Source organism: Marmota marmota, unplaced genomic scaffold, assembly GCF_001458135.2.
Source record: "Marmota marmota marmota unplaced genomic scaffold, marMar, whole genome shotgun sequence".
In the NCBI taxonomy this organism is placed as follows: Eukaryota; Metazoa; Chordata; class Mammalia; order Rodentia; family Sciuridae; genus Marmota; species Marmota marmota.
In genome coordinates, this window is record NW_026000185.1 from 26,762,428 (window position 1) to 26,782,600 (window position 20,173).

At 61.7% G+C, this 20,173-nt stretch overlaps 1 protein-coding gene across 5 annotated transcripts in view; it reads right to left on the minus strand.

Annotated features, from left to right (window-relative positions):
* The window catches only part of Gtf2ird1 (GTF2I repeat domain containing 1), a 58,006-nt gene that overhangs the window by 8,934 nt on the left and 28,899 nt on the right, over window positions 1-20,173 (minus strand). The window contains exons 15-24 of one of the 5 annotated variants that reach the window (XM_048789903.1): window positions 16,742-16,813; window positions 15,942-16,007; window positions 15,488-15,671; window positions 13,161-13,210; window positions 12,927-12,983; window positions 11,609-11,692; window positions 8,634-8,817; window positions 8,195-8,223; window positions 3,904-3,908; window positions 3,440-3,834 (exon numbers count right to left, since the gene is read on the minus strand). In XM_048789903.1, the coding sequence (XP_048645860.1) occupies window positions 3,715-3,834; window positions 3,904-3,908; window positions 8,195-8,223; window positions 8,634-8,817; window positions 11,609-11,692; window positions 12,927-12,983; window positions 13,161-13,210; window positions 15,488-15,671; window positions 15,942-16,007; window positions 16,742-16,813 (851 nt within the window). In that variant the 3' untranslated portion in view covers window positions 3,440-3,714. Of the gene's footprint in view, window positions 1-3,439; window positions 3,835-3,903; window positions 3,909-8,194; window positions 8,224-8,633; window positions 8,818-11,608; window positions 11,693-12,926; window positions 12,984-13,160; window positions 13,211-15,487; window positions 15,672-15,941; window positions 16,008-16,741; window positions 16,814-20,173 lie in introns of those variants that run through there. The other 4 variants (XM_015491414.2, XM_015491413.2, XM_015491416.2 and 1 more) reach the window with 4 other exon arrangements.

Genomic DNA, 20,173 nt, shown 5'->3' on the forward strand with positions numbered 1-20,173 from the left:
CCCCCCCCCCCCCCCCCGTCATGGTCGCCTGGTGGTGCCCACCGCCAAACAGCAACCTGGGGAAGCTGCAAGCGCCCTGTCACCTGGCCTGCAGCCTCTGCCCACAGGAGTGAGGCCAGCCAGCCTGGGAGGACGGGGGTCTGCTCTGGTTTTCTGAGCTGTTCCTTCATGTGTGGTGGGGACAGGAGAGGGCACAGATCCCAGGACAGGGGCTGCCGCACACTGGCCCTGGCACTTGGGATGTGGCTCACGACCACCCGCTGGGCCTCGCTGTCCTTTGGACACCAGGGGATCTGCCAGTTCTGACTCCACGCTGGGTGGTGCAGACAGGATCAGGAGCACCACCAGGGGGTGCTGTTGTCCCCAGCCCCTGGGGAGTCCAGGGCCTGAAGACCCCATTATGGTCCCCATGCCCAAGTGACCTGGTCATGATAGCAAATCAGGGTTACACAACACGCCTTCAGACTCCTGACCACCCATAAGGATGGGCCACCTGCCCCAATGGACAGATGGTGACAGGCGTGCACCGCGGTCCCGGCTTATTCAGCCTTAGAGAACCTTCTACGTGTGAGGCCTCTGCTAAGTCCAAAGGGAACTTGGGGTGTGGTGTCCAGCTGGGAGACGGGTCAGCAGACTGACACTCACCCTTCAGCAGGACACAGGCACTGAGGTGGAGCCTGGGCAGGCTTTGGGGGGTGACGGGTGAGGTCCTGGGCTCGGGTGGACTGGAAGCCAGCATCGCGGCTATTCTGCTGGGACCCCGGGCCCAGGGAGCAGGTGTGTGCACAGGGTGGCCGTCTAGGTGTGCGCTGGGCACCCACAAGCAGGTGCACTGGTGAGCCCCGCGCGGGGCATGAGTGATGGGTAGCCCTGCTCGGGCTAAGCGTCTCTGTGCACACGCACACAGCCAGCCTGTGACAGGACCCTGCACACCTCCTTCCTCCCTGCGCCTCTCCTGGGTCCCTGCTCCTGCTCTCACCGGTCACTCCAGAGACCTCAGCTGGAAGAGTTTGGAGGGAGCTACTTCTAAGATGGAGGCCAGAAGGAGGAGGTCTCTAAAGCTGGACAAGGAAAGGACATGGACCCCCACCCCCATCCACCAGGAGGAGGCAGCCCAGCCTGACTTCAGCCTCCTGAGACTAGCGCTGGACTTCTGGCCTCTGAACCAGAAGGTAGCACACAGATGTCTTAAGCCACTAAGTCCAGTTGGCCACCACAATGGGCCACTTTCACAGAGAAACGTCCTGAAGGTCCAGCCTACAGCCCAGCCTCCCTGTGCCTACCACCAACCAAACAGCTCTCGGTGCATCCACCCGGCTCAGCGTCCCCTTGCTGAAGTCCACTGAGGGCCCCGATATTTAGGGGACAAAGCTCACCGCCCCCCGCCAAACAGGGCCTCGCTGAGGGACCAGTTTCCCACTCTCCTCCCTGAAGCGGGGTCTCCCTGTGCTGCCCAGGCCGGCCCTGATGCCCGGCTCAAGCCACCCCCCTGCCTCGGCCTCCTGAAGAACTGGGCTCGAAGGCGCGGAGCCCCACACCTGGCCAAGGCGTCCACATGCTGCCTGCCAAATTCCTTCTGGCCTTCCCTGTCCCATCCCAGGTCCCCGCAGAAAGGTCACGGAAAACTCAGCTTCACGGGGCCAATAACAGGGACTTGGGGTGCCCTGACTTCACGGGTCACAGCGGTAGCCCTAGGCAGGGGACTGTGTCTTCTGTCACCAAGGAGCAGCACCCACCGACCTGTAGGACACTAACCAGCCTCTGGGTGCCGGGCCCTACATACTCTATTACGGTTTAGATGTGCGGTGGCCCCAGAAGCTCCTGTGGGACAGTGGAGTCATAACTGGGTGGTGACTGGAGCAGGTGGGGTGTGGCTGGAAGAGGTGGCCCCTAGGGGTGGCCTTGCCCTGCCTCACCCTGGGCCCAGACAATGGACCTGGCTGTACATGGACTGAGCCCCCCCAAAACGTCCTTTCCTCTAATTGTTCTTGTTGTGTCTTTCAGTCACAGTGTGAAAAAGCTGACTGGGACATTCCCGGGTGACCTCACTGTCCCAGGGCTTTAAACACCAGGTCCGAGCTCGGGAATCTCTAATTACACCTCTGGCTGTGGCTGCTCCCCTGGACCCCAGCTTCTGCCCTGAGAGCTGAAGCCCCAGACAGAGTGTCCCACCCACCCAAGGCCTGGCACCTCCTCCGGCCAGAAGCGTGCTGGCCCTGGCTGCCCCCACAGCCCGCATCAGCAAATTCTTTGGGCTTTAGCTACAAAAGACACCCAGAGTCAGGGACTGCCCGACAGCAACTGTTCTTAGCCCTGCCTGTCCTGGGCCCGACAGCCAGGTGGCTCCTCTCAACCCTGAGTGGGGGAGCCTGCCCGCGCCCCCTGCCCAGAGCTGCACTGGCTCGCAAGTCCCAAGCCGGCCCTTCCTCGGCTCACACACCATCTTCCCTCCTGTTTTTGCCTCATCTCTGGCAATTTCCCCTGCTCTTTCTCCAACACTTGGCAGGTGACCCCAGGGCCTTTGCAGAGGGGCCTTCTCCGCCTGCAATGCTTTTCCCTGCTCCCTGGTCAGCGCTGCTTCCTTCAGGCCTCTACTCTGGGGCCACTCCTGGGCCACCACCTGCCTAGGCCTGGGGTTCGGCGCCGTGTAGAACACATGTGTGAGGCCCCGGGTTCGACCCAGCGCTGCCGGGAGACGGAGCGCCTCAAGCCCCGCCCTCACCCGAGCATGTCCACAGCACTTCCGGCTTTGCAGATTGTCCCTTTATGTCCCCATCAGGAGGTGAGCCCCATGACGCAGGTTTTTACTTTTGTTTCTTTCTTTTTTTAAATCAGTGTCAATCAAGAGGCCAGCCCCAGACACCAGGACCTGGCCCGGTGTCTCTGTTGCTCACAGACAGTGTGACTGTGCCTGTGCTGGCCCCCTGCTGGCCAGTCCCCATGGCACTTACAGAGATTGGGCTGTGTCCCCATCCCTACCTCCTGTTCTGCCACCTGAGTGTCCCCCACCCCACCCTGTGGGCTGGAAAGACCCAAGCCATCCAGCAAACCACAGGCGGAGCCTGGCTTCCTGCCCATCCCTCTGCCTCTGCTTCCACCATCTGACAAGACCTGCATGGGCCAGGTGCCTGGTGACCGCCGCACCACGCGCTGACCTCAGTACAGCCCAGCCCAGATGGAAGGACCAGGCTGTTCCGGTGGCCTGGACCACCCTCACTGCCTGTCCTAGCTGAGCACCCTCCCCGCGTCCCTGGGATCCACCCAGGGCGCCCACTCTATGCAGGGCAGGGCGTGTCTGCCCACAGAGGCCTCTCAGCCCCGCCCAGCAGATGCCAGCTTTCCCTGGGAAGGCAGAAGGGGATCATTACCGGGGCCTAATTAACAAAGCACAGCAGAGATAATTAAGTAGAGAAACAGGCTGGCGCTGGAGCCGGGTATCTTTAGAAACCCGAGGAAGGACGGTTTTATTTTGAGCTCTCAAGATGACAGAGTTGCAAGGGTGGAGAGGGGTGGGGACGGCGGGGAAGGGAGGCAGGCCCTGAGGGGTGAGTGCCCGAGTGACTAGGGACATGGAAAGGACTCGGGTCTCCAACAACAGGAGAGAGGTGGGAGGAATCACAGAGGGTGTTCCTGTTCCAGGGGACCCTGAGGAAATGGAGGCCCCGTGGAATTAACTTATCCAAGATCAGAGACAGTAAGTTAACTTATCCATATTCACGGGCAGTAAGTCAACTTATCCAAGATCATACAGGTCAGAAATGGTAGAAAAAAGTCCTGAGGGGGTAAAAGTGACCTGTTCCTGCTGCTGACACTGTCCAACCCCTCTCTGCACCCCTACTGCCTTTCCCATCAGGGCACCCTGGCCCAGCTCCAGCCCTCTTTTCTAGGAAGCCCACCCTACACAGCACCTGCGGATGACAGGAGACCCCACAGAGAGAGGCCTAGCAGCAGCTCTGGGGCCCTGTCCACCTGGGTCCCAGGACCACAGCCCTCGCTGGGTAGGCCTTTCGCCACAGCTGAGCTGCTCCAGCTGGGCCCCAGAGCATGCTGGAGGCCTGAGCTGCGCAGAGTGAAGTGGCCATCTTAGCAGCTCGTGATCCGACCCTGCCTTCAACTGAAACTTAGTGGGACGTTCCGAGTGAACCACAGGGACATCCTCAATCAAGCTGGGGCCCGCGGGCTGCTCAGGCTCGGGGAGCTGCGGGGACGTCAGCGCAAGAGCTTGCCAAGGCCGGGTCTGCAGGGTCCAGTCCACGCTGCAAAGCCGGGCCTTCCAGGCCCTCCACGCTCAGCCTGGCCGCCTCTCGCCTCCCACCTGCTGAGCGCCACTGCCCCTCCCCCTCTGGCCGTGATGGGAGCCCAGGGAGGCCCTGGGGTGGGCACGGGGTTCCCGCAGTGTCCCCCACTGTCTGACGAGGTCACAGAGGCTCAGGCAGGCAAACTGACTTGCCGGAGTCACACAGCAAGTCGGCAGCTCTGCTCTGCCTCTGAGGTCCCCGTGCTCTGGGAGGGGCTTCCCGAGACTGTCACTCAGGCTAGCAGGTTCCCAAACAGGGAGAGGAGCAGCCTGCCACTGCAGGGGGAGTGGGTCCCACCCCAGCCCTTCCCCCAGACTGGCCCCGAGGAGAGCCACCACGGGTAGGGACCTCAGGCTCAGACACAGGCAGGAAGAGCCCTTCTGTCCCCACCTGCAGGGAGCCCTGTCGGAAATGGCCTCCCTAGTGAGTGCCTGCCCCAGCTTGGCTTAAATGCCTTGAGTGACGGGGAGCTTACTATCTTTCATGGCTTTTAAAAAAGTTTTTTTTTTTTTTAAATAAAAAAAAATTGTTTTTGATACTGGTGATGAGACCCAGGGTGCTCTACCGCTGAGCCACATCCCAGGCCCCTCTGCATCTTCTTTAACTGAGCTGCTGAGGCTGGCTTTGACCTCGCAGTCCTCCTGCCTTGGCTTCCCCAGCCGCAAGGATCACAGATGAGCGCCCCCTGCGCCTGGCTACCCCCATGTTCTTGGCTCGGTTCTCCTGACCCACAAACTCTGCGGCTGGCTCTGCTCTGCTCCTGCACTGGCTCTGTTCCTCAGGGTGGCCACTGCCCCCACCCCATGGCCACCCTGCCTGCGTCAACCACCACTCGGACCCCACCAGCTGCACCCATGTCCCCAGGTGTCTCCCAGGCCTGCAGACCCTGCCTTGGGGACCAGTACCACCTTCACCCTTCTGGAAGTTTCCACCCTCCTCCCGTCTGGCTTCCCCTCACCAGAGACCTATTGCCCACTGCCGCTGCCCACCACCCTCCCTTGGCTCCGGTGCCCAGATCTTCCTTCTCTAGCCTACCACGGTAACCGCAAGACCATGAAAACCTCCTGATGTCATGTGGGTGGCTGAAAAACCCCTCAATGCCACAAAATCAAGCCTGTTGTCAGCCTGGCCGGCCTGGCCTTCCAGTCAAGGCCCCGTGTGATTCTGGCCGCAGCTCTGCTAACTCCGCCCCCTGCTGCCCCACGTCCCCAGCGCCCAGGCTCAGGCCATGGAGACTCTGCCTCGCTGTGGCTTGGTTTGCTCAGCTACAGATGGGACCCTTGACAGCATCTCCCTCCCTCCCAGGGGCAGCTGGAGTCTGGGGGAGGCTGGCAGCCCCAGGCCTGGCACCCAGGCACCCGGCAAGTGTGGGGCAGCCAGGGAGGGAGCTCTCCCTGCCAGGATGTGGGTGGCTGGCCCTGGGAGGTGACAGCCCAGACCCTTCCCTGGCCCCAGTGCAGGGGAGAGGGCTGGTCTCTGCAGCAGGCGGCCTCACCCTGGCGTGGAGACCAACCTGCTCCTGCCCCTTCCGGGGACTTCAGCTGCAGACAGACAGGCCTGGGTGGCCCAGACCCCTCCTTGCCTCTCGGTGACCAGCGGTCAAACTTCCCAGGCCCTTTTCTTCTTTCTAGCCCTCATTCCACCGTCTGGTGACCCTTCCTGGGAGAGATGGCAGTCCCCCGCCCCCGCCCCTAGTGGGCGGCTCCTCCTGCCACCCCCAGCCTCCCCACTATCCCTAGGGGCCATCGCTCCCTCCCGGCCCTGGCTAAAGGCCCTCTGCAGCTCGGTGGCTCCTCTCCCACCCCCGCCCGCAGGACATTGCCGCACAGTGACCCAGGCCTCCCCCACCTGTGAGCTGCCCCCTCCATGGTCCCAGGCGTCATGGCCTCCCCTGTGGCGGCATCCCCCTGGGCTTCAGGCCTATGAGGTCCCCTCTCTCCACACCCAGGAGCTGGAGGTCCCGGGGTGCAGGCTTGAACCGTGGCTCACACACCCACCGTCAACCAGGTTCATGAGCCAAGTTCACTCGCTATGATGGCTGCCAGCCACGTGTCTCGGGCGGACGGTCCCTGGTTTGCAGGCCTCACTGCCTGCCACTCAGATCTGCTCCTCGTTGTCCCCACCACATGGGGACTTTGTTCCTCTAGTGCTCAGGATGTCTTTCTTCAGCATTGGGGACTGAACCCAGGGTCTCTACCACTGAGCCACACCCACCCTTTTTATTTTTTTATTTAGAGACACGGTCTCACTGAGGTGCTGAGGGCCTCTCTAAGTTGCTGGGGCTTTGAACTCAGGATCCTCCTGCCTCAGCCTCCTGAGTTGTCGGGATTATAGGGCCACTGCACCTGGCTCCTGGGCCATTCTTAATAGTGTCCTCCTACCACCCAAGGGGAAGTCCCCGTTCCCCACACCTCACCCTAGCACCCTGCCCAGCACACCCCCGGCCCCCTGGCTCCACCCTCCTGCCCTGCCCTGGACCTTCAGAGGGCTCCCTGGGCACAGAGGGACCTAGAGGCCAGACGAGGGGCTGTCGGGAGCCCTCCCCCGGCTACTCCCCAAAGCCTGCTGGTCACTCCAAGGGGCTTCTCTGAATGACCTGCTGCCCACACTCCCGGTGCCTTCCCACAGGAAGGCAGGAGAGAGGCTTCAGGACGTGCGTGCGGGGTGAGGGCTCTCAGGCTTCCTCTGCCCCATAGAACAGGGCCGAGGGCTGAACCTGCCCCCAGGGCGAGCATGACCCTTCCTTTCCTGTTGCCAAACCCACTTAAAAATGGGCATAGCCCAGGGCAGCCCAGCCAGGACCTCTCCTCCTGCAAAAGGGAGCAGACTGGCCGGCGGCGCCTCACTCCCCGCTCTCGCCTGCAGAGGGAGGCCTGGCCATCCTCCCAGGCTGCCCGCGCAGCAGGACCAACGCCAACGGGGCTGAGTCCCACAAGGCGACACCCTGCAGGGGCCGGCCAGCGCTGGGCCGCGATGCGAGCCTCAAGTTAGGAGGACAGAGAGCACAGAGATCACGCGGTCCCCGGCAGGGCGGTCCCCGGGAAGCCCTGGGAGGCATGTCCAGGACCCTGGCTGGTGCACAGGAGGCTCTGCAAGTGCACCCTGTGATGCCGTCATGATCCTGTGACGGTCACTTCCCGGCCCTGTCCTGCTGTCCCCATCCTGCTTCCTGGGGAAACGCTCATTTCCGCTGTGGCGGCCTCACGGCCTCGGGCTCCGCTCTGGCCTTCCCAGGCCTCAGCAGGCTGGCGCCGGCACAGCCCCGCTGTGACAGGGGACTGGCTGCGACTGAGAGCCCAGTCTCCCCTCCGCAGTCTGAGGGGTCCTGGAGAGGCCTCCTCTCTGCCCACCCTGGTCACTCCAATCCCAGAACATGGCCCGGCCCTCCAAGAGGTATAAAGGTGCCCATGGTAAATGTCCGGGTGGGCCAGCGCCAGGGAGCTCTGGACCTCAGGCACTCGGGCCACAGCTGCTACTCAAGCCGCCCATCCACTGCCACCTTCCTGAACCTCTCCATCCGAGGGCTCCGGAGACACAGCCGGGCTCTGGGGAGCCCCTGGAGCGGCTCAGCCTCCCCGTGCCCTCTCCGCCAGGACTCCCCTCTCCCTTGCCCCTCGTTGGGGTCCCTGCGCTGACAGGAGCTGTCACATCACTACCCGTCCACCTGCGGAGGGCATGGTGTACTGAAGGGGTCAGCAGGGGCCTCGTCATCCAGGCAGCTGGCTCCCCCATCTCACCACCAAGCTCGAGTCCCCACAGTCAGTTGAGGCAGGACTGCAGCCCGGCTCTGGTCCAGAGCCCAGAACCCATGTCCCACAGTGGACTCGGCTCCAACCTCTAGCCCCAGGACAGGGCCAGCCCCCCATGCCCAGCGCCCCTCCCGGCAGGCCTCTTACCAGGCTTGGGGATGAGTCCTTGAAAGGGCCTGGAAGAGAAAGAGAGGGGGCTCAGGGTGGGGGCGGGTGGACAGCAGGGAGCCACTGGGACACAGAGGCACTGGCCACGTCTGTGTGGGCTAGGAACTCTGGGGCCACCTCAGACCTCCTGTGGCACAGCCTGCATCTCATCAAGGACCCCAGGTGACTGTGTGCGTGGGATGAAGGCCTCTCTTGGAGCTAGGGAGCAAGGATGGGTGCCACTGGGCGGCGCTGAGCAGAAGGTGCTCAGAGGCCACCCCTGCTTTGGAGTGGTAGTGGGGTGGCCAGTTTAGGGAAAGCCAGTGGTCCATCTCCAGTCCCCCAGGATGGAGCGGGGAAGGCCCCCAACCAGCGGCGAGGCAGGATCCAGGGAAAGGCTCCACCCTGGCCAACCCTGCGTCCCCCCCTCCCCCAGCACCTGGTGACGGTGAACTTGATCTTGTCAGCCACAGCAAGGATCCTCTCCAGGTTCTGGGAACCGAAGGTGCAGGGTTTCCGGAACGGGATTCCCGGGGGCAGCCCCTCAATGATCACCGAGCCAGGGTTGCTCTTGATGCGCTTGTAGGGCACCTGGACGGGATACTTGATGCCCAGGGCCTCCCCTGTGGGCGAGAGGGACAGTCCTGACCATCAGGAAGGAGATGGTGCAGGTGTGCAGAGGGTGGAGAGGGCCCTTGGGTGACAGGAGGGGAGCCGGGGGCTTTCTCAGCCTCAGAGCCAAGATCTGTGAGCCCCACTGGGGGATGCGTGCCTATGGCCCGGCTGCCTATGACAGGGACACGGCTTGGCCTGCCCTGGTTCTAGCAGGCACATTCCATCTGGGGGCGGGAGCACCAGGCCCAGCCAGCCAGGGTGCTGCCAGCACTCGGGCTGTCCCTAGTTTTTCGTCACTAACGCTCTGGGGAGGGCTGCAGCTCTCCACTCCAGCCAGCCTTTCCTCACAGCTGGACTGGTGCCTCCCAGGTTGGCGTGTCCCCAACCCACTGGGGGCCGTGGTGCTGGCCGCCGGGGGGCAGGTGTGGGTTCTCAGCCCTGGACACCCCACAGCTGACCTGAACATCCAGGGCTCAGCTGCACCTGGCCACCTCAGGAATCCCGTCCCCGAGGGCAGGAGCTAACTGAAAGTACCACCCCCAGCACTGTAGGACAGGGCTGGGCCGATGGGGCCAGGGACAATGGGGATGGGACAGATGAGATTTTTGGTGCAATGAGCTAATTTTCATCTCATGGACACTGGGAACTGCAGACCCTGTGTCCCTTTTTGCTCTGGCCTCCAAGAAGCTCAGAGCCCAAGGTGTGCGCTGCACCTGGCGAGCACGAATCCTGTCTTTGTGCATCCTGGGTACCTGCCACTTCCCAGCTGCAGGGTCCTGTGATGGGGGTGTAGCTGGTGAGCCACAAAATCCGCCATTTTAAGGTGGATCCTCCAGTGGTTTATCAGTCACCAGGTTCGAGACTATTTCTACCATATCTCAATCTAGAACATTCTGTCTCCAAGGGGCAGGGCTGTGCCCCTCGGCAGCCCCTTCCCTTCCCCACAGCCTCCGTGGCCTCCAGCCTGTTCCGAGCTCCGTATCTGCCTGTGGCCGGCTGGTCCCTAGGCCATTACACACAGGCCCTTTTTGAGATGAAAATACACAACACGATAGATAAACAGATAAGTGTGATGGCCCTGGCCATGATGGCCGACGGCCTCCACGTTGGCCGAGCCAGGGGACACTTGTGGTTCTTTGAGCAAGTGTGGCCATGCTCCCCCTCAAAGTCTCTCCCTGCTTCTACCCTCCTCCTCTTTCTTTTTTGCTGCTGGGGACGGAACCCAGGGGCTGGAACCCAGGGGCACTTGACCTCCGAGAGCCACACCTGCAGCGTTTTTTATTTTTTAATTGAGACAGGGCCTTGCTAAGTTGCTGAGGCTGGCCTTGAACTTGCGACCCTCCTGCTTCAGACTCCCGAGCTGCTGGGGTTCCAGGTGTGCCTGTCTTCTTTTCTTGGTGATGGGGACTGAACCCACGTGAGCTAAGACCCTGCGCCCCACCCAGCCCCGCCTTCTCCTTCATCCTTTTTTTTAAACAAAGACTATTATTTTACAGCAGTTCTAGATTCACAGTAAAATTGAGAGCAGGGAACAGAGAGCCCCACTACCCTGACCCCATGCAGAGCATCCCCAAGGAAGGGCTTCTGTGTCACAGCGGCTCATCTGTGACGAATGATGGATGGACCTACATGGACACATCATGACCACTCGGGGCTGGCCCGGCCTGTGGGAGGCCCTGGGCTCCCCAGCACCACATTAAATTAAAAAACAAACAAACAACAACAACAACAACAACAAAAGAAAAGTCCCCATATTTCTGTCACCACAGGTCCTCAGTCCCCAGGTGCTGTTGGCATCACAGATTCCAAGGGTTGGAACGTGTGAGGTACCTACAGCAAATGTGAGCATGTGGCAGCACTGCAGTGTCACACAGAGGGTCCTAGGCCGTCCCAGAGGCCGATTTTCGACAGCAGACTCCTTCGTCACCTGCCCGAGCGCGCCTCGCCCTTCAATCTCCTCCCCTAAGGGGAGCCCGTCACCTGTGTCCTGACTTCCCTCCTTGGTGGGGCTCGGCCCCTTCTCCCTGGCTAACAGCTGGAGTGTCCACACCATCTGCCTTCCCCCTTGCCACAATGACAGGTCAGGTAACCTGTGCCTGAGCCAAGGGGCGCTGACCATGCCCCTGAAGCAGGGATTGGGTAAGGAACAGACATGTGACTCAAAAAGGACCAATGAGAAACAAGGAGAGGGCTTTCAGGGAATTCTAGGAAATAAATGAACTGGCTCCCTGAGAATCTCAAGGAAGACCCAGCCCTCTCCTTCCCAAGCATGCAGAAGAGATGCCTGGAGCTGCTGCAGCCATTCTGCCGGCCTGAGGCTATGTCCACACCACAGAAACAGACAGCTAGGGCATGCCTGAGCTGCTGAATCCAGCTGATCCTGAAGGCTACCCTCCCACTGTACTTCCTATGTCATGACCCATGGCCAGCTGTACTGTCCACAGACAGCTTCACCAATACTTCTCCCACGTCACACGCTCCTCTTAATGTTGCACTGATACTTCTCCATGCAGAACTGGAGCCTGTGGCCTTCCACTTGAACTTGGGTGGGCCCGAGTGTGTGCGTGAATGCGTGAGTTTCCGCATGTGCGAGGTGCTGGGAGTCAAACCCAGGCCCAGGCCTTGTGCACATGGCGAGTGCACGCCCCTGAGCTGCGCCCCTTTCACGAGCTGTACCCCAGCCTAAGGTGAGCGCCCGTTCTCTTGAGCAGCCTGCTTTTTCTGCAGAGCTCCTGAGGTCCCTCACTGTCTGCCCTCTCTTACACACAGCCCTGGTGGAGGCGGGGCTGGGGCGCTCACCATACTTCTTGTTGAACAGGTCCTGCACTTGCTCCCGCAGCGTGTTGGCGATGTCGATCCGCGAGAGCCTGGCGTCGAAATTTTCTGCAAAGTGAAGACAATTATGGATTAAGGCTGCTGGAGGGAAGGCACTTGGCGGCGTTTAAGGAATGCGATTTTCTAATTAGGGGCGCTGCTTCCAGGGCCATTAGCAGGTCCTCGGAACGCCCGGGAGCCCTTGGCATTAGCGCCTTGGCGGCGACGCGAGTGCTTCGAGGACGCAGACTGTTGGGGCAACAGCAGCGAAGCCGGAGATTAGCTAATTGTTGACATTTGAAAAACCAAACACATAAACACGCCAAAGGTGGGCTCCGGGGCGGGCAGCCGGGGTCTTCTCTCCCGGGCACAGACGGGAGGGGACACGAGCTCAGCTGACTCAAGACTCCTGAGTGGTGTGGGACGGGGCCCAAGAGGCAGGAGGCCGCCTGGTGACCCTGCACGCCCTGCAGTGTCCCTGGAGGACCTTCCTATGCCAGCAGGTGCAGTGTGGCGGGGTGTAGGGAGGACAAAGAAGGGACCTCTGTGCTTGGGGGGACCCTGGCCAGGTTCAGTGTGGGGCCAAGGGGTGAGGCAAGAACACGAGATCCCCTCGTCACAGAATGTCCCAGATGCCCTGGTAGGACAGTGACCAGGGCAACAAGCAGCATCCCTGTGATCTGGGCCTCCCTGGCTCCCCCACTCCCAGGACTGAACCCGCTGACCACTTGCTGCTCAGAGGCATGGAGACCACACAAAGTCATCTGGGGACACCCACCCCTGGGGACTCACAGCCACACTGCTAGTTCCTTGGAGTTGCCTGGACACAGGGATGTGGACAGTGATTTCCAGTCATTGCCACCATGGCAGGGATGGGCCCCCCTCAGGCTGGGCCTCCCTGGGTCACGGCCTATCTCCCCAGGACCCTGGCCCCTTCCGGCTCCCATGACCCTACCCGAGCCTTTGTGCCAGTGCCCCGGCCACCCTGGCCCTCCTTCCTCATGCCGAGGCCCAGCCCGGCCCAGCCCTCCTCCTCCAGGGGGGCCTCCCTGCCTTGGAACCTTTGCCTACTTCAAAGCCTGGAGGACATGGTGACCGCTGGGGACAGGGCAGTGGCTCGGGCCCAGCCAGGGGTGGACACCACGCACCCTGTGCCTGGCCTTCCCCAGACCTGCCTGTGGAATCTAGCTGGAGCTGGCAGGTGACGGTCTGGCCCAGAGGCCAGCCCGGCTGGCTTGGTCCCCCAGCCTAGCCCCCGACCCGGTCAAGGTCACGGTGCCTGGCCAGCTGACCTCAACCTTACCTTGAAAGCCCTGTCTCTTCAGGCTCTCGTCCATAAGGGGGTCCCCGGGGTCCCTCTCTGGGGGCGGGGGAGAGAAGCCAGGGTGAGAAGGCTCTGGGACCTGAGGTGGCACTGCCAGCAGGGCAAGCCCCATGGGGGGTCCCGGGAAGGAGGACGGGACAGAGGAAGCAGGAGGTGGCCTGGCAGAGGCCTGGCGCCCGCCCACACCGCCCGCGCCTCGCCCAGGACGGGTACCTTGGCTGTCCACCACAGGCTCCTTGACACCCTCCGTGAGCAGCTCAGGCCTGGAAGACACAAGCACAGCTGTCACCTGGGCCCCTCGCACCCAGGCCCTCCTCGAACCCAGGCCCCTCCTCGCACCCAGGGCAGCCCACCCTCCCCGGGCCTCGGTCTCCACATCTGTGCACTGGGTCCTGCTGACCTATGGGTAATCTGGGGGCCACGCCAGGCACTGAGGAGCCAGTGGGGGACAAGACCCTCTAGGGTCCTGCCCTGGTGGGTGACACCCTCACCTGGGGGATCCAGGACGTCACTTAATTGCCACAGCCAAGGGCTGGAGCAAGCAGCTGGGGCGGGGGGTTCTGATGCCCAATGCGGGAGTCCAGCACAGCCTGGGTCCAGCCTGGCTGGCCTGCATGGAGGGTGGGCTTCGGGCACTGAAGAGTTGCGGGCAGGGCTGGGGACGGGGCCTGGCTGTGCAGGGATGTATCAGGGTAGGACCTGCCCGCTCTCTGCCACAGGGGTGCCCAGGAGTGAGGATTTGGCACCCTCTGGCCGTGGGCACCTCCTGGGCACCAGCCAGTGTCCAGTGCACACCTGGGCTCTCGGGGCCAGGGCTGGTAGGAATGAGGACTGCAGCCTCGGGAGCTGGAGAGGGCCCTACACTTGGGCCTCTTCTCTTCAGGGGGAGACTGATGGCTCCGGGGTCCTCAGGGAGCTGGTAGCTGGCCAGGGCTCCCGGGCCAGGGCCACTTGGGTCCCCATCGAGCAGCTGAGCAACCTGCCAGAGGCCCCAAGGACTGAGGGCGGCCTTAACCCCAGAAGGCTACCTCTCCAGCCTGCACAGCCACCAGCTAAGCGGCCTCCCTTTCCAAACAGAGGGCGGGGAGGCCACGGGGATCTTTGTTTTCTCGTTTTTGCAGCGAGGGGGACCCCTAAGGCCTCAGGCAGGTTACTCAAGCTCCACCGCTGAGCTCCATCCCAGCCCTTGTCTTCTGAGAGAGGCTGCTAAGCTGTTATCCTCCCGCCTCAGCCTCCTGAGCCACTGGAATCCAGGCTTGCGCCACCTCCCCAGTCAGGATTTTTCTTCTTAATTTTTTCCTGTTTATTTTTATTCTGTGTAGCACTGGGGACTGAAGCCAGGGCGCTGCACCACCGAGTGGCACCCACAACCTCTTCTGCCTGCCTCTGGCCTGCAAGTCCGTTCCCCAGCCGCCTTCCCTCCCCGAAGGCCCCCACCCCTCCAGCAACAAGTCAGGTCTCTGCCCCAGGGTGCCTCCCTGGACGGTTCCCAGGTCCCCTCTGCCTCCCACCCTGAGCCACACCCGCTTCCCAGCATTCAGCTCTGCCTGGCACTATGCTAGGGGTTTATGGGGTACTGGGGATTGAACCCAGGGTCACTCAGCCACTGAGAAACATATATTTTATGCAGAGACAGGGCCTCACTGAGTTGCTTAGGGCCTCCTTTTGCTGAGGTTTTGCTTAGGCCTCAGCCTTCCGAGCTGCTGGGATTATAGGCGTGTGCTACTGCGCCAGGCTTAGGCCGTGGTTTGGCAGTGGATAGTCCCCTGGCTGGCAGGAGTTGGTGGCTGTCCCTGCTGGGTTGTGGCCAGCACCTGTGGGTGCTCAGGACTTTGGCTGAAGGTCAGGACCCCGTGTCTACTGTTCGCATCTTCTGAAGCGTCCCGCTGGGTGGAGCCCAGGTCCCGCAGGACCCTGCCCAGGGCCCCCAGCCTGCCACTTGGCGTGAATGAGGCCGAGGCTCCCGGCCAGGGCCCTGCTGCCCACAAACTCGGCCTCGGGACTCCCCTCACCACTCTGCCAAACCAGCCTGAACAAAACCCAGGAGGGACAGGGACAAAACAGGAGACCCTGCCCCCCCCCCACCACCACTCACTCTGTAGCAGCCACTGCCCCTTCCAGAGGGACACTGACCCCTGCAGGGACACAGGACGAATTGATGGGTGCTGCAGGGATCTTTGCAGACAAAAATGGAGTGCCCGAGGCACAGGACCCAGAAGACACCACCACTCTCCAACCCTGACACACAGCAATGCCCCCTTGTCCCAGAGGGCGGGTAAGCCAGCAGGCACATTCCCGTCCCCAGCTGGGCCACCTGGGACTGCCTGCCTGAGGCTGGGACAGGGGTCGGTCTGGCCGCAGCAATAGGCTAGGCGGGGGGACCTGGTGCCTGCCCAACGATAGCTGGACCCCTTTAACACTTTTAATGACCACTTGTTTGAAAACAAAGGGGGATCTTTGCCAATCTGTAGAGGGAGGTGCTTGGTACTGCTGCTGGGCGCTGGGTGCCAGGTGGTGTCCCCGGGCACAGGCGGCCTTACCTCTTGATGACGAACTGGATGCTGTTGCTGGCCTCCAGAATCTTGCGGAGCTTGGCGATCCCGAAGCAGTTGGGCCTGCGGAGGGAGATGCCTTCAGGCAGCCCCACCACAAACAGCTCCTCGGGGTGCATCAGGAACTTGGAGTAGGGCACCTTGACGGGCTCCGAGATGCCAATGGCCTTGGCTGCAGAGACACGGCTGCTGTAGGGGCACCCAGGGCTGCAGGGTCACGAGCCTCAGCCCATCCCCCACGCCTGTGCGGGGCGCCGGCGGCCAGAGCCCTTTAGTCCAGCGCTCAGTGACCCTGTGGACCTGCCCGGGGAAGGAGCAGGGGCCAGCCACCAGGCCAATGGGCAGCATGGCAGAGGGTGGGATACCTGGAGATGGGGACATGGCGGGTGGCCCCTCTCGGTGGCAGGTCCCAGCCCGGCCACCCTTGCTCACCCTTGCTCACCATATCGAGAGTTGAAGAGCAGCTCCACCTGCTTCCGCAGCGGCCGGATGACGTCCCCGGGGCTGTCTGCAGGGGGGAGAGGAGCTTCGTGAGCCTCACTGCCTCTGCCCCAGCTCTGCAGTCACCAGGCGCCACCCTGCGGGGACCCCGGAGCGGGGAAGTGGGGGTGGGGCGGGCAATCTATGTGCTCAGAAGTGGTCACTCCTGGGCAGGCGGGTCCACTCCTGAGCTTGCCCACCTGATGGCGAAATCAGCCCGAGTGGACTAGGAACAGCACTGGGCCTCTCTAGGGAGGCAGCGCTGTGTGGAGTAAGTGACCAGCTGGGCACTGTATGGAGTAAGCCTGCAATTTGAGCCCACCGCCACCAGGTGGCAGTGGGCCTCTGTGGCTACTTCAGGGCTCCCCGGCCAGGCTGGGTTTGCGGACTGAGGCTTCTGTCACTCACCCACTCCAGGGGCAGGCACCCCAGAGATAAAACAGATCCCTCTCCCTGCGGCCTCCCTCCTGTCCTGCCCCCTTCTCAGATGCCTTCCCTCAATGCCTACAGGCCTCAAAGCCAAGCCGGTGATTTCAGGCCTGAATCCCACTCCCTCTGCCCAGCCTCAGGGCAGTGTGTGGAGCAACTCAGGAAAGAACACCATGACCATGACCCTGACTGCCCTTATAGGGAGGAGCGGTGGGCTCTGGGCAGGTCTAAGAGCTCAGCCCACCAGCACCCCCAAAGGGGGATGTCCGAGAGACGGGGTGCAGAGCAGAGCCAGGGACAAGGGAAGGGGAGGGGTCGCGTGGGGACGGGTACCGTGGGAGGTGCACAGGGCCTCACCCTCCACGGGCCTCTCTTCTGGTCGTGGGTCCTCACTGGGGCCTTTCTCTAGAAGAGAACAGAGAGACAAATAAAATAATAATACTAAAAAATCAGACAAAAGAGAAAAAAATATCAGAGAGGACATGGGGAGCCGTGCCTGTCACCTCCTGGTCCCTGCACGGCCAAAGGCAGGTCACGATACCCCCAGAGGGGACCAGTGCCCCGCTCCACTCAGGGAGCCTTAGAAGGGAGTCGGGGACTGCTGGACGTGCGTCCCCAGGGGCCACCCCTGAGCCACTGTGTCCCAGGGGTGAGCATATACAGGAAAAAACGTCCCATCCTCCTGGTGTGCCAGAGACAGCATGAGACAGGACAGTGAGGGGCAGGCGGGGCCCAGGGGCCTGACAAGGCGGCCCTGCAGCTGCTGGGGCTCAGGAACTGACCCAGGAATCCAGTGCCTGCCCGCTGGGCACCCTGGACCCAAGGTCTCTGTCCCTGTCCCTCCAGTTCCTCTCTCCTGCAGTGCGGGGCAAGGCTTCCTCCCAACATCCCTGCTGACTCCTCAGAGGACCCTCTGGGGCCTCTCCCCATCTCACCCAACAGGACGGGTCAGCCCGCAGGAGAGGACGGCACAGGGAGCGGGAGGGCCGCAGGCTGTCCCTCGTGCCTTGGCCCACTCCCTTCTCCATACGCACAGCCCATCTCCTGGTCCCTCTGAAGAGGGCGGCTTTCTCCTGTTCCCCGTCTTTCATTTTGCTTTAGGACCTGCCATTGCCACACCCTCAGGGCAGAAGGAAAGTCCCCTTTACCCCTATGCAGCAAGGGACCCACCTCGTCCCCAGACGCTGCCCATCATCAGTGAGGGCCGGAGGTGAGCGCCATGTTGGCGTGGGTGAGGGTCCCCTGCTGGCCCTGGGGGGCTGGGAAGGGAGGTTTCCTGAGGGAGGGGACCTGGGTGGACCAGTGTGCAGAGGGGGAGCAGCCCAGAGGACAAGCTGGGAGGCTGGGCTCCTGGCCTCCTCTCCAGGGCTGACCTGGGGGCCAGAGGGGCTGTCATCATGTGGGGGATGGCGTGGCCAGTGGTGCACAAGCTGCTCCCACCCTCAGGGGCCCGTGGCAGCCACCACTGCACCTGAGCTGGGGGGTGGGCCAGGCTGGGCCAGGCCGGGGAACTCAGGGATGCGCAGCCTCAGGACTCCTGGCCGGGAGGACGCCCCTTGGGAAGGAGGAGGAGGATCCCGGGAGAGCTGGCAGGTCAAGACCTGCTCCCCACTGACCAAGGGGGCTGAGCCGACTCTGGCTGCAGGAGACGACACCCCGGGAAGTGCTCTCAGGGACAGTGTCCCGGCTCCCACCTGCTCAGCTGCTCTCACCCTGAGGCCCATGACACCCACAGTCCCAAGTCTACCCAAGCTCGGCTGTGGCCCTGGGGCCCCCAGGACACACAAGTGACCCAGGGTCTTGGCTACTAAGCTAAATCCTCAGCTCCTTCATGATTTTTATTTTAAGACAGGGTCTCTATAAGTTGCCCAGGCTGGCCGTGAACTCACGATCCTCCTGAGTAGCCGGGAGCCTGGGCGTGCACAACCACCCTGGCAATATCACATACTTGTTAATGGTGACGGAAAGTGGACCGTCACGGTCAGTTTTGAAGGGGCACCTTGGAATGAGCTCTGGAAATGGAGGGGCTGCAAACCTGGGTTCCAGTCCAGGGCTAAGGCTCGGGGATGTGGTGGGGGAGCTGATCAGCCTCGCTGACGCCGTGTCTGCCCTGCCAAGCCGAAGGGGGGTTTTGCCTTGGGAAAGGCACCGAGTGTTTCTATGGGGGCCGCAGGCATCGGGCTGTGCCCGACGGAGCTCCCATGGGCTTCTGTGGTCTCAGCCAGGTGTCCTGTGACCCCTCAGCGGCAAGGCCACCCTGGCAGCTTGCTCTGTCTCAGGGTCCACTGATGTCCCCACATGGCTCCACCTCGGGCAGCTGTCAAGTCTGGTCATGCCCAACCTGCACCTGGACAAGTCCTGTTGCCTCCGTTCCCAAGGTACTCAAATGTCCCAGCGGTCAGGAGAGGTGCAGGGGAGCCCTGGACTCGGGGTGGTCTGGTTCCAGTACCTCTTGTTCCTTCCTGGGTGGGGATGCCTGAGCGACCCACGAGGAAAACCCACCGCGGCCCTTCCTCTCCCTCCACGGGCACCGAGTGGGCTCCCGGGGCTGCTCATAGTGGCCATGTCAGTGTCCACCAGGGGGATTGTTAATGGTCCTCTGACAGCTGGACAGGCTTTTCCTCATACGTCACTGTCACCATCAACACTGCCAGTGTCACCTTTGTGTGAAAACACTACCCATGGCTGCAGATGTCACTTCCTGGGACTGGATTCCTGGAGCCACTAGAGGGTGCTCATTTTTATGGCTCTTCAAGGTGATGAGTTTCCTCCAAAACCATCTTGCGGAATTCGCCTCCTCCCGTCCCCAGGTGCTCGGATGCCAGTGTCCCCACGAGCGCCCGTCCCCCTGCGGTGCCTCCTCTCGGGTGCCCGTTTGTGGCGTCTCTCCTTTGCTGTGGCATCTTACTCTGGCCGTGGTGGAACTTCAGAACCACCGTCCAGATCCCTGAGCAAGGACGCGCTCGTCCCCAGCCACAGGGAGAGACCTCTGCAGAGGTCACGCCCTCCCAGAGCAGCCCTTCCCTGTGGACTGAGGTGGGACAGAACGGCCAGGACCCCTCAGTCCTCCTCAGCATGACTCCAGGGACCCAGAGCTCCTGAAGGGGACAGCCGCTGGGGCTGCTTCCTGGCTTGGCTTCTCCCGGGCCTCTGTGGCCACAGGGGTCAAGGTCAAGGGCAGCCCCTAATGTGTACCCATGGTAGAGCGGCTATCCCAGGACACGCCCAGACAGCTTGTTGCGTGTTCTGGAACAAGACCCTGGTGCACAACCAGGCCCTGGAGGAACCCGCACTGCAGGCCTCAGCACCCTCTCCAGGGAAGGCCAGGTCCCGGCCTCTGGGAGGCTGTGGGAGCCTCTCCGGGGAGCTGTGGTCCACCAGCCGCTGGCTTCCCTAGCTGTGCTGGAGTCCACTAACTCCCCTGGTGACACCACTTGACTCCTAATCCAAAAGCTCCAAATCCCCAAACCTTGCACCCCGCAGGATGCCACGGGGGAGACTCCACACTATGAAACTGCTTCATCCACAGAATTATTTAAAATATAAACACAGTGTTAACATACTTTATATACAACCAGAGATAATGGAAAATTGTGCTGCATACATGTAGTAAGAATTGTAATGCATTCTGCTGTCATTTATTTTTTTTAAAAAATCAATAAAAAAATAAATAAAACAGTTTTGGGTGGCTAATATATATATATATAAAGATATGCTGTCCATCTACAACTACAAAAAAAAAAAAAAAAAAAAAAAAAAAAAAAA